General features: G+C 45.1%; 1 protein-coding gene across 1 annotated transcript; it reads left to right on the plus strand.

Annotated features, from left to right (window-relative positions):
• Positions 1-594: 594 nt before the first annotated feature.
• On the plus strand, positions 595-10,108 carry LOC311220708 (protein mono-ADP-ribosyltransferase PARP12-like; the record flags this gene model as incomplete). Its single annotated transcript, XM_084304258.1, has 8 exons — positions 595-727; positions 3,022-3,133; positions 3,607-3,727; positions 4,797-4,887; positions 6,182-6,257; positions 7,051-7,181; positions 9,062-9,213; positions 9,828-10,108. The coding sequence occupies exons 2-8, from the start codon at positions 3,077-3,079 to the stop codon at positions 10,106-10,108; spliced, it is 909 nt and encodes a 302-aa protein (XP_084160384.1). The 5' UTR covers positions 595-727; positions 3,022-3,076.
• Between the last annotated feature and the right edge of the window lie 1,582 nt (positions 10,109-11,690).

Genomic DNA, 11,690 nt, shown 5'->3' on the forward strand with positions numbered 1-11,690 from the left:
GTGGTTTAACTCTGCCTTGTGGAGCTCTGTGCTTGCTTTGCACTGGCTTGGGTCACTGTGCAATGCTGCCCTCTGAAAACCCCTCTGAATGATGCATAACCAGCACAGAGCACGTGCTGGGACTTGCACCCCTTTTCTGTATTGAGATCAGTGTATGTTTTGCAAGGCAATGGTAGCTTTGGGCTTCCAAAAACGATGTTCAGAAGAAGCTGCTCCTGACAGGAATCTCGAAAGGAGAAGATCTGGAGTATCCCTGGCTGTTTGAGGAACAGGAGGCATCGGTGCAAGGTAACTACTGGTACATGACAACAGAAATCCAGCAAGAAAGTTAAGGTATGCTGGCTCACAGGAACGTTGATTTTTACTGATGCATCTGCCAAAACCATTAGCTCCGCCTGGCCGTTCTGCTCATGCCTGGCAGGGGTACATGCATATGATGTAATAACCAGAAGGAAACGCTGTTCAGCTCCTCTTCCTGTGGGCTGGTGGCTAGTGGCAAAGCATTTGTGACGTCCCACAGCGAGGCACAGAGAGAAAAGGAGGTACTGGACATACAGCTAGGAGTTCACGTGGGGCTCTAGCAGGCTGGTCATATTTCATTTCCGAAGGTCATGCTGAATGCAGGGGATCTTTCCAACGTGGAGCAAGGGTTCAGAGGCTGGTCCGGTGCACAAGCACGTGATTGACACACCCAGGGGTGGTGGCTTAGCAGCCTGGTGGCAGGACCGTGAGTAGTGGTCTGAGGGGCTCTGACATCTTTTCTGGGGTGCATCTGAGGTGGGAGAGGGGAGGAAGTCGGTGATTTTACGGTTTGTGGGTTTTGCTTTTTGCTGGAAGGACACCTGCTTGTTGTTAATCAGACCATACGCTGCGTTTGCCTTCCTCAATTCATCCACCATGAATGAGGAGGAAGTGTGTAAAGTGGCGTGAGGTTGTCTTTAATGTACGCAAGCTGTTACTGCAGAGAAACAAAAGGCAAATTTACAGGGTATCTCTCTTGCGCAAGAACAGATAGTAACACCTCAGGAAAAGGTGAAGGACACGAGGTGTCTTGATAGTGACATATTTCTGTCTGCTTTATTAAGTGCTTCACCTCTGTTTCTTTCTAGTTGGGGTAAGATGTTGAGCGGAAATAAAACAATACAGAGCAGAAACACTAGAGAGTGAAAGTGAAAGCAGGGCTCAAGCTTATGGTTTCGGAAAGCAGAGGGTGTGACAGCAGAGCAGGAGCTCTGGGTCTGAGCAGGGATTAGCAATAGTGTGTGGAGTAAGGGGAGAGGGAATAGGGATGGGGGGAACAGGGGAGAAAAACTGCTGGAAACTTCATCTGACTTTTCTCAGTCACATCCCACTCATAGTATCCAAAAACACCCCGTTTTCCTGCCATGGCAGCAGCACACTGCTGTGCAGAGGGGAGAGAAAGGGTGGCTGCATTAAAAAAAAAAAAAAAAAAAAAAAAAAAGTTAATGGGAGCATTGGGTCTTATGAATCCCCTGCAATGGGATTTGAAAGAAAAGGAATCAGGAGATCGGGAGTGTTTTTCTAGGAACAGGCCTGGCTGGTGTTACCGTGTATACAGAGCAACCATGGTCTGAAGACAGCAGTGGAACAAGCTAAGGCTACAAAGGAGACCCGAGCCCTTCCTTCTCTTTGCCCTGGCAGTCTGTGGGGCTGCCAGGCCTTTTTTTTTGTGGACCCTTGCACTGCAACCAACTCCAGAAGTTTTCCTTTGTTTTCCCCGGGTTAGCCTGCTGTGAATACCCATGATTCCTGCCAAAGCACGAAGGGTGTCAGGGCCAGTTAAATGAACAATCATTTCCATTTGCACACCGTGTTCATATTTTTCAGGCAGCTGTGAGCAGCTCTACCACAGACCCTTGTAAACTCCGGTGCAGGTAGGTGGGCAGCTCTGTGTGACCTGTGATAAGGTTGTGTTGTAGGGGCAGTGAAGTGATGCATAGACAAATGTCATCTGGACTGGGGTACCGAACTGGAGGAGGAGAAAGCATGGCAGTAAGCAAAGTGCAAACCCTCTGCATTTGAATTACAGACGGTCAGCTCTCCTGTCTTTGGAGGTGGTGTACCTCAGGGCAGAGTGCTGGGAGGGGACTTTGCTGGTGAGCAATTTGTTCCTCTTCTGAGGGTTTGCCGAGTACCTGTGGTGGGCTGATCTTGGTAGGCAGCCAGATGCCCACCCTGCTGCTCTCCTGTCCCTCTCTGCAACAGGGAGAAAATAAGATGCCAAAGCTTGTGGGGTAAGATAAAGGCAGGAAGATCACCAGATTACCAGTTACCATCACGAACAAGATGGAATTGACTTGGGGAAAATTAATCTAATTTGTTGATAATTAAAATGGATTTGGAGGAGAAAAACAGACAGAAATCAGAACATCACCTTCCCCCCTCTTTATTCCCAGGCTCTCTGTCACTCCTGACTGCTCTGCCTCCTCCCAGGAGGAGCAGGTGGGGCCCAGGCCTGAGGTCCAGCCCTTGGATCTGTCTCTGTCTGTCATGGGGCACCCTCAGCCTTTCCTCACAGAGGCCCTGCAAACCCCTGATGGCACCAGGGCTCCTGTCCTCATGCAGCACCTGTGAGGGGTTGCTTTGTTTTCCTGACCCATGAAGGAGGGGTGGTGCTGTTGGTGCTTTCTGAAGGCACTTGGATTTTGGAATTTGCTAGAAGCCAGGTCTTGCTACTGTTAGCCAGGTGGCACCACTGGTTGTCACTTAACAAGCTGAGATCATTGTGTCAGTTGTGTTTTCTTCCAAAATATATTTTAGAATTATATTTTTTTTAGAGAAAAACGGTGACCTGGGCCCAAGTCACTGAACTCAGGGTCATTTCTCTGATGCGTGCCATGCCAAACATACAAATATCAGTTCCTTGGTTTTGCAATTTCCAGCCCAAGAGGTCTTCTTTTCTGAGATGTGATTAGACTTCTGACCTCATCAGAGATACCATATATTTAGACAGCTTTGGAAAAGACACATATTGATTCTGGATCTTTCTTTCTGTGTTAGGGGTAAGGACGCAGCCAAGCATCAACCAGCACTTCTGTGCGTGTGGTACCTCGGAATGGAGAACATCTGGTATTGGCTTGACGACTTCGAGTGGATTGAGTATGGGAAAAAGGTGAGGTCCTCGGTGTCAATGCCAAGAGCTCTTGTTCAACCATCTTTGGAGAATTGTTTAGGGCACATTGTTCTGCAGCTGGTGTGGTCTACATGCCCTGCTGGTGTCCTTGCAATGCTGCTCTGATACCTTGGTGGATTTGTCTTACTCATTGTCCCTCAAAGCAGTACTGATACTCAGTGAAAGCTTTCAAAAGACTAGCTTTGAAAAACAATTTCATTTTCCAGAGGCAACAGAAGTAATTTGACTGAAGCTGACCACACAGACTGAATGCTTCTTTCTTGCTGTTGTTATAAGCAGCTGTTCCCTGTGGGGTACCCCTACATCCCTGAAGAACAAAATGCTGGAAGTATTAGAGACTAGTTCCACATGGCATCTCATTGCTGTGGCTTAGGGAAAAAGTGGTATGTCCCTACAGAGTCACCTAAACTGAAGACTAGTTTAACAGTATAATTTCCTTGTTCTTTCTTTAGCATCTGTATCATTCACCTGCCACGGTAAATTCTGCAGATCTGGAGAAGGCGTTTCTAGCTGACCCTAAAGGCACTCTGTTATTCTCAGCCGGTTCACAGATATATGAGTTAAACTTTAAAGGTGAAGTATCTCTTTATTTACCATTCATTACATAGTTGACTCTAAGGTGGCCTCCGTCATGTGGAGTTGTTGCTCTGTCTGGGTTTCTTTGAACATGTCTTTTTTCCTCCAATAAGTTTTCTCCAAGCCGAATTTGAATATTAAGTACATTTCTCTGCAGTTCTGAGATACTCTGCTCAAACTTACAGACTTGTGCATCTGTGGTCAAAAAAGCATCTCTGACAATGCTGTACATTTAGAACAAAAACTGAGAATAAACACCTCATGGCATCTGGCTTATGCATTCAAGTTTACGTAACAGAAAAGGAGAAATGAGAAATTAAAAAAATAATATTAATATATAAATGTAAGAACTAAAAAATCAAATGGTGAAGAAGTAAGCTCTGGTAGACATCTTGCAAGATAGTTACGGGGAGAGAAAACACAGTGCAGCAAAGGAAAAATTATGGGCTAGTTACACAGGGAGAGAATGGGAAAATAAGAAATGTTTTTCTGTTTCTAATTATTTATAATTTATTTAACCATCTTAAGGTTTCTGCTAGCTTTCCAAACTTTAAATGTTTCTTGGCATGAATAAAAAGAATGGTGTTTAAAGGAGGAAACAATGGATAGTTAGCAATGCCACACTGTGTGTGCTCTGTGATATTGTTGCAGGACCAAAAAGATGTTCCTCAACCCCAGCTAACAACCCCATATTGCCAGAAAAGCCAGACTTATGGGCTCCATCATATTGAAAATCCTTCCCTGCTGCAGGCCAGACATCAGATGTGGTTTTCTCTGGCCAACAGCCTGGATGTGAATGCATCTGGAGGTGCAGTAGTTGATGGTTGCATTTGAGCTTCACAGCCTATGCTAGTAGGTTGTTGACCTTGGTGATCTCCAAGGAGAAGCTACCCAAGTGGAAATGGTCTCAAACTAAGAAGTATGGAGTGGGGTGGACATGATAGAAAGAACATCACCGTTCAGCCTTCAGGGCTACCTGTTTTATTTGTATTTCTTTTCTAAAGGCCCAGTGTGTCCCTGGGCAGTAAGTTATCTAATTATTGAGGTTTTGTGTTTTTCTTTCAAGACATGGTCCAAAGAAATTTGTTCTCTCAAACTCGAAGAAAAGTTGTCCGATTACCAAAAGCTCTGTCCCCTCCATTTGGACACAACATGAGGTACTATACATTGATTATTTCATAATGTCTCTGGATGATGCCACCTTTCTACTAAGAAATTCCTCTTACCTCTCTACAATTCAAGTTTAGATTTCTTAAATTCACTTTTAGAAACCTTTTGCTGACTAGTTTAACAGGAAATTTTGCTGTGACAGTATATTTGTAAATTATGCAATACTTCTGTGAAGCATGCTTGAGGGATATTTAGCGGCAGTCTCTGGCAGCCTTTACAGACCCATAGAGTAGATTTGTTCCTTCTGTGAGAGTAAGGTCACACAGGGCTGACACAACTGTGCCAGGAATTTTTGTTCCTTGATTTATGCCTCAACAATGCAAAACTGTGCGCAGGGTATTACCTCCCAAGAACTGTGGAGCAGATAGATGACATCCCCTGGAAAGCTAAGTATGAAATAAAACAGAAAAAAAAAATCCCCTAAATGAAGTGACCAGGATGCAATTATTTGGGATAGTCAGTATATGGCTTTTTTAAAGGAAGTTCAGCATGACAGAATTTGGGCACATTTGCTGTAAAAGTCAGTTGGGCTATTGTTTTATTTAAAAAAGAAAAAAAAAAAAAAGCTTCAGAAACTCACTGTCAATGCATGAGAAGCCAAGAGTTAAATTTAAGGGTAGGTTCAACCAAAAGTTTAAAGGCAAAACAAACCGAAGTTCCTGAACAGATGCTAACGCTCTGATTGCCTGTGATAAAACATTCATGCCAGGTGGACGGTTGAAGACTTGTGCTGGGAGTTGTTAAGCACTGACTGTTGCAGTAGTGCATGGGGGCACTGCTGTCCACCCATGGCCTCCTGCCAGGCTGTTCCTGGGAACAGGGAGGGACAAGCTGCCCATCTATCTGGTGATTTAGAGATGAGTAGCCACATGGAGAGTGAGGGCTCATGGTCCAGTTTCCTAGAGGTGCAAGCAGCACACATGGAGGTCTATCAGAGAGCAGTTTTACAAACCAACTGGCTCTGAGCATCTGTTACTTCTTGACTGAAGCACTCCTACCACTGCTTTGGCCTGCCAAGAAATTAATTAGTGCTATTAGAATGTGTATGGACATCTAAACTGGAGAAACTGGAGAAAGGGGTAACTGTTATGTGGAAGGTAAAACAAAAATGAAAATCCCGGGATGCCTGAAGGGTGCTGAAAAGCCAGCTGGATTCTCCAGAAAGAGGATTTGGTTGGAAGTGTTATGGATTGTGACGTGCTCTTTCTCTTTTTCTCTCTTTCTCTCTCTCTCTCTCTCTCTCTCTCTTTTTTTTTTTTTTTTTTTTTTTTTTTTTTTTAGCCAGGACATGAACCTATCATTTTCTTCATGCCCTCCAGAATGGGACCAATCAGCAGTGCCTGATATTGGGTACAAGGTATGTATTCTCACCTCTCCAGTGGGTTAAGTGAACTATGTTCTGCACTAATTTTCCTGAGCAGTAAGCTATATAAAACATGACCCTCATCTCCAAAGACCAAGGTGACTGGGGTAGTCTGAGCTTTTAAACATACCTTCTACAATACGCAACTATGAGGTGAAACAAGACTAACGGTGCCACATTCAGAATAGATCTGTGTCTCCTGGGAGGCTCTCTGAGATCCCGCATATATACCATGCAGGCTAAGGGCACTGCTGGTCTAGCCTGTCCCATGCATTCTTTCCACAGCAGTTTATCCTCTGATAAACTGGATAAATTGCATTTTAAAGGGGATTTTTAGTATTTCCTCAGTCTATTTAAGGCAAAATGTTATTTTCTGTGGTAAAACTAGGGGTTGGCCCTGTAAGAGAGTATCTAGAAGGATCTAAGGTGTCAAATTAAGGTGAAACTGATACCCACCCTTCTCCACACTGAATACTGCCATGCGTTTCAGGTCTGGGTTAATCTGAAGTAAAATTAATCTATACGCATAAGAAGTGTGTCCACTGAAGGCAGTTTGTGTGGTATTACATTCATTTTCCTGTGCATCAGCACCTCAGTGCCTGTGCTTCCAACATGTGGAGAAAGAGTGATGGTGGGGAAAGGATGGTTAAGTGGAGAGACAGCAGAAGCTCATGATTTTAATGGCAGGGCTTTTCCTTTAGTGCAAGGAGGTTGATGAGTCCTTTGGAAGGGCTGGGAGCTGTTACTACTAGTAACACCTTATTTTTGATGTTTTTAAAATTTTCAGTTGGTAGAGCTCAGTTCCAGTTCCAGCGAATATGTAAAAATTCAGAGGCTGTTTGAGAAAACAATGAAAGATTACAACATCTGTCGGCTACAGAGGGTCCAGAACCCATCACTATGGCAAGTTTTTCAGTGGTTAGTATCTGTTTTACTTCATTATTCTCATGGTAGCAGAGCACTGCAATTTCCTGATCTATTGTCCTCGCAGGCTGTGATAGGAATTGCCAAATGCAGTAGTCCAACAGAATTGAGACTGCCGCACTCCCATGTGTCCTGGTCTAGCTGGTAGTGAGGTTCAGAACTTATTTCTAATAGGCACACATGCCCAAATACATGCATATACGCACAAAGTGCATCTCTATCTCTTGATAGAGATATATCTGAACACAAAAATTAACACAGACAGCACAGCACTCATGCAATCATAAGTAGTGCCAACAATCTCATCCTGTTCCCTTCTGGCTAATCAGAATGAAAGCTTGTTATTGGAAAATACATGTGCACGTATTTATGTATCTAAGTACAGGTAAATACATGTATATAAACACAGATACACATATTATAGATACATATATATATACACACATATATATATGCACACTGGTATGTGTCTCCTCAGGATCTGGTCTTAGACACTCAGTTTATGCATGTGCTGGCCCTGGGGTCCTCTCATCTCCAGTTGTGTTCTGCACAGATATACAAATGTGCAAATGGATCTCAGTTGACCTCTGTACTTCATGTTGCCTTCTGTAGTTGTCCTGAACCTCCTGGTCCCCCTGATAGGCAAACCAGACCCTCTGCTCTATCCAATATCTGGCCCAGACTTATGACTGCTCCCATACCCGTGTCCCAGGTCACTTACCCTCCTCACTGACTGTCCAGCTTGATATTCACTAGTGATCACACATTCACACATGCATATCCTTGCTGCAGTTGCTTGTAAGCTGAGGCCCCACTTCAACTGCTGTACACATACCCCCATATGTGCTCCTGCATGTGGTCTGGAGGGTCCGTTGCCCAGGATAAGAGTTAGAAATGGAGTTTAATGAAGAGATAGGGCAGACTGCATGGATCAGGTGCTGGGCCTGGCTACACAAGCCTACTGACCAGTCAGTCACCTGTTTATAAATCACCAGCCCATTTTGCCCTTTTCCATCTGTTTTCCCATGTGTGTTCCTCACTAGGCCACCCTGAACCTTCCCTTGCCTTGCCTCTGTTCCTCCCCTCAAACATCCCTTTATAAATCTTGTGCAATCCCCAAATACTTTTCCCCTGCATCCCACAGGGAGTCCCATACCCCCATAGGCAGTACCCACCTCAGCCCATCAGGTGCTCCAGAGTCTCTCCATTGCTTGTGGTGCTGGGCGTCCCCCTAGCCCCTGGGGCTGAGGCTCCCCTGTGGAGCTCTGAGGGCTGAGCCTTCTTTCTTCCTAATCAGGTTATTGGGGTTCCCCTGCCTGTCTCTGCCTCTGTGTTCCTGTGTGGGTGTGGAAACAAGACTTTTTCTGCAAGACCTAACAGGTTGTATGTGTGGGTCTTGCTTACGTTATTCAAAAAGAAACATGCTTTCCTTCGCTGTGACTGAGTCGTGCCATCTCAAATTTATTCTTTTTATTGCTTAGTCTCTTCTACATGGGAGTTTTAAAAAACGGACTTTTTATGTGGTAAAGCTACAGGAAGAGATTCTACAGTCTTTACTGTGGCTTCACACTGTTTGTTTATAACCATATTTATTCATTCATGATTTATATAACCTGGGAACAATTCCCGCTTGAGATGTTTGTCTCTTTACTCTCTAATGTGATATGAAGTTTTGGGTTGCACAGTCCATGATGATTCAAGAACTTTTTGGTTTGCTGTACAGTAAAGTTACCAGCAGAAGGGCAAGGCAGGCAGGAACCCCACCAAGAGCAGTTTGCATCACTGTTCCTCCACAACCCCAAAGTAGGAGGAGCTGGGTTGGGAAATTGTCCTTGTTTGAATCAGGGCAACACGTTGTTCATTTTTGTCATTAGGCAAAAGGAGCAGATGAAGAAGCTCAATAAATCAAAATGTGTGGATGAGCGGCTCCTGTTCCACGGGACAAATCCATCCCTTTTGCCAGCCATCTGTGAGCAGAATTTTGACTGGAGGATTTGTGGCGTTAATGGGACGGCATATGGAAAAGGTACAAGGGCATGGGCTGGACCTGCATTGAAACTCTCAGGGTGTTTCTAGAGCTCAGGGAAGAGCTGAGAAGAAGCCATGCTTCCATTCTGTTATTTGTGAAGTTGCGTAGAGTGAAAGCCATCAGGTCAACCTGTGTGGTCTTACCATGGGCCCAACCCCAGCTGTGGTGGGACTCCAAAGGCAATAGCAGGACCTGCTGGCCTGGGAGGAGTGGGTTCAGGGGCCTCAGCAGCATGGGCTCCAGATGCTGGCCAGGCTGGTGGGTCTGTGTGAGGTGATTGACTGTCCCTGACCACGGCGCTCCTGCCGTTAGGGCACTCTCATCTGCATGCCTCTGCGTCACTGTAAGCAGTGTCAGCAGCTGTCAGGGGGTCTGAAAACATCCCTCTTGGCAGAATAGCAAAGCTCTTGGTCAGGTGGAACAGAGAGGTTGATTGAGAAATGCAGCTAGCATCTGTTGATGCTTTAAAAGAAGCCAACATGAAAACACTTGGTGAGGATGTGTGTAGAGCTACCTGGGGCTGTTGAATCGCTATCTGCCAAAGGGCAGATAACAAATATTTGTTCTTTGGTTGATGCATTGTCTTACCTGTGTATTTTCCTGGTCCCTAGGAAGCTACTTTGCCAGAGATGCCAGTTATGCTCATGTTTACAGTTCCTCTAGGAGTGGTCACTACAGCATGTTTGTAGCTCAGGTTCTTGTTGGACAATTTGTTCAGGGACAATCTGAGTACCTTCGTCCTCCACCCAGACCCGGCAGTCCCAACAGGCTTTATGACAGCTGTGTGGATGATCCAGAAGACCCTTCAATTTTTGTCATCTTTGAGAAGTACCAGATTTACCCTGCCTATATTTTGGAGTACCGCGTTGGATCTTCATGTGTGATTCTGTAGTGAATGACAGAATCTTCTTTGTATTTTCACTGAAACAATAATCAATATATATACATATATATTTTCATATTTGTACAAGTTTAGAACTTGCTAATGTCAAAATTTCCTTTGAGAAGCTAGAGAACATTTTGTCATGCAGCAAACCAATGTCAATCCCCTGCGGGATTTTGGGGCATAGTTTTTGTTGGTCTGAAGAAGAGGAAACGGCACAGAGGAGAGGATGGATGCAAAAATGCAGAGAGGAGTTTGGAAGAAAAGGAGTTTTCTGAATGCGTAAAAATTATTTTTGACTGCGGGGGGAGTTCACAGAGCCTCCAGCAATTAGGTGCCAGATTCTTCATTTAGAAGATCAGGCAGGGGTCTGGTGGGTGCTGCTCTAAGGGTGCACTGCGATGTGTGACTGCTGAGGTGTAGCTGTTTTTAACTTTGCGTGGGCTGGGCTACCAGATCTGAAGCAGAAGCACTCCTTGAGAAGCCCACGTTATTTCAGGGTCACTGCACAACCCTCGGTTCATGTCACTGCTAGAAGGAGCCATCCCACCTCTGGGTGTGGGTTGCTGCTCTGCTCCCAGTGCTACTGCTGATGACTGTACTAGGGTGGGCAGGATCAGATGTAGAGCATTCACCTACTTGAAAACTGACTTAGTCAAAAAGCCAACCAAACAACCCAACCCAACAATGACAACAAAAAAAAACACACAAACAAACACAATAAAGCACAGAACCAACAACTGCAAACCCAAAATACCAGCGAGGACAGTTCCCAGCTTTGCTTGTGCCAACCCAATAAAGAGACGGCAGGCTGCACCGCAGTCTTTGGCAAAAGGTGATACTGAACCTATAGCCCAAGCAGGGCTTTGAATGGTAAAATGTTGGGGAATATCTTAGTGAGTTGTTGAGAGATGAGATCACTACTGAAAATGAAAAGCAGCTTCATCAGTGAGTACTTCTGCATGGGGATTTAGCTTGATATTATAGATCTGCTAAAAATGTCCCGTGAACCTGAACTTACTGCTACCTTGGGAGCACCTGTGCGCCTCCCAGGTTCTGCAGCTGTGAACAAAAGCATTCCTTAGCACCCTTTCAGGTGAGAAATGCTTGCAAACAGGCAGCAAAACGTGCCATTGTCAGCAGGCACTGAGCATGGATCTGACAGATACATGAGCAAGTGTTCCCCCTTGGGGGAAAAAGAAAAAGTGTGAGTTCTCTACCCTGTCAAGAATGGATTAAATAACTTCTGACTCAGATACATGTGACTGACAGCTTCAGAGTCACTGAGGTGGTGGTGGAGAAGGTCCAATGGAGGAATGCTGTGAGTAGCCAGGCTGCTTTCTGTGGAGCTCACTGCTCTCTGTGCCAGCCTGAGAGGTGCTGGGTGGGCAGGTGTTGGAGTGGGCTTGTCCCTGAGCATCCACAGTGTGTGGAGCTCATTCTATTGATGGATGCAGAGGACACCTCCTCTCAGCATGGGATGAAATGATCAGTTGGATCACGACTAATGACTTCTGCACCTTTCCAATACGTTGCCTGCTTTCAGGGTGCTGTTAAAGTGCTTTATCTGTGTCTAATGGGGAGGTTTAGG

Source organism: Netta rufina (genome assembly GCF_964035555.1).
Source record: "Netta rufina genome assembly, chromosome: 1".
Lineage (NCBI taxonomy): Eukaryota > Metazoa > Chordata > Aves > Anseriformes > Anatidae > Netta > Netta rufina.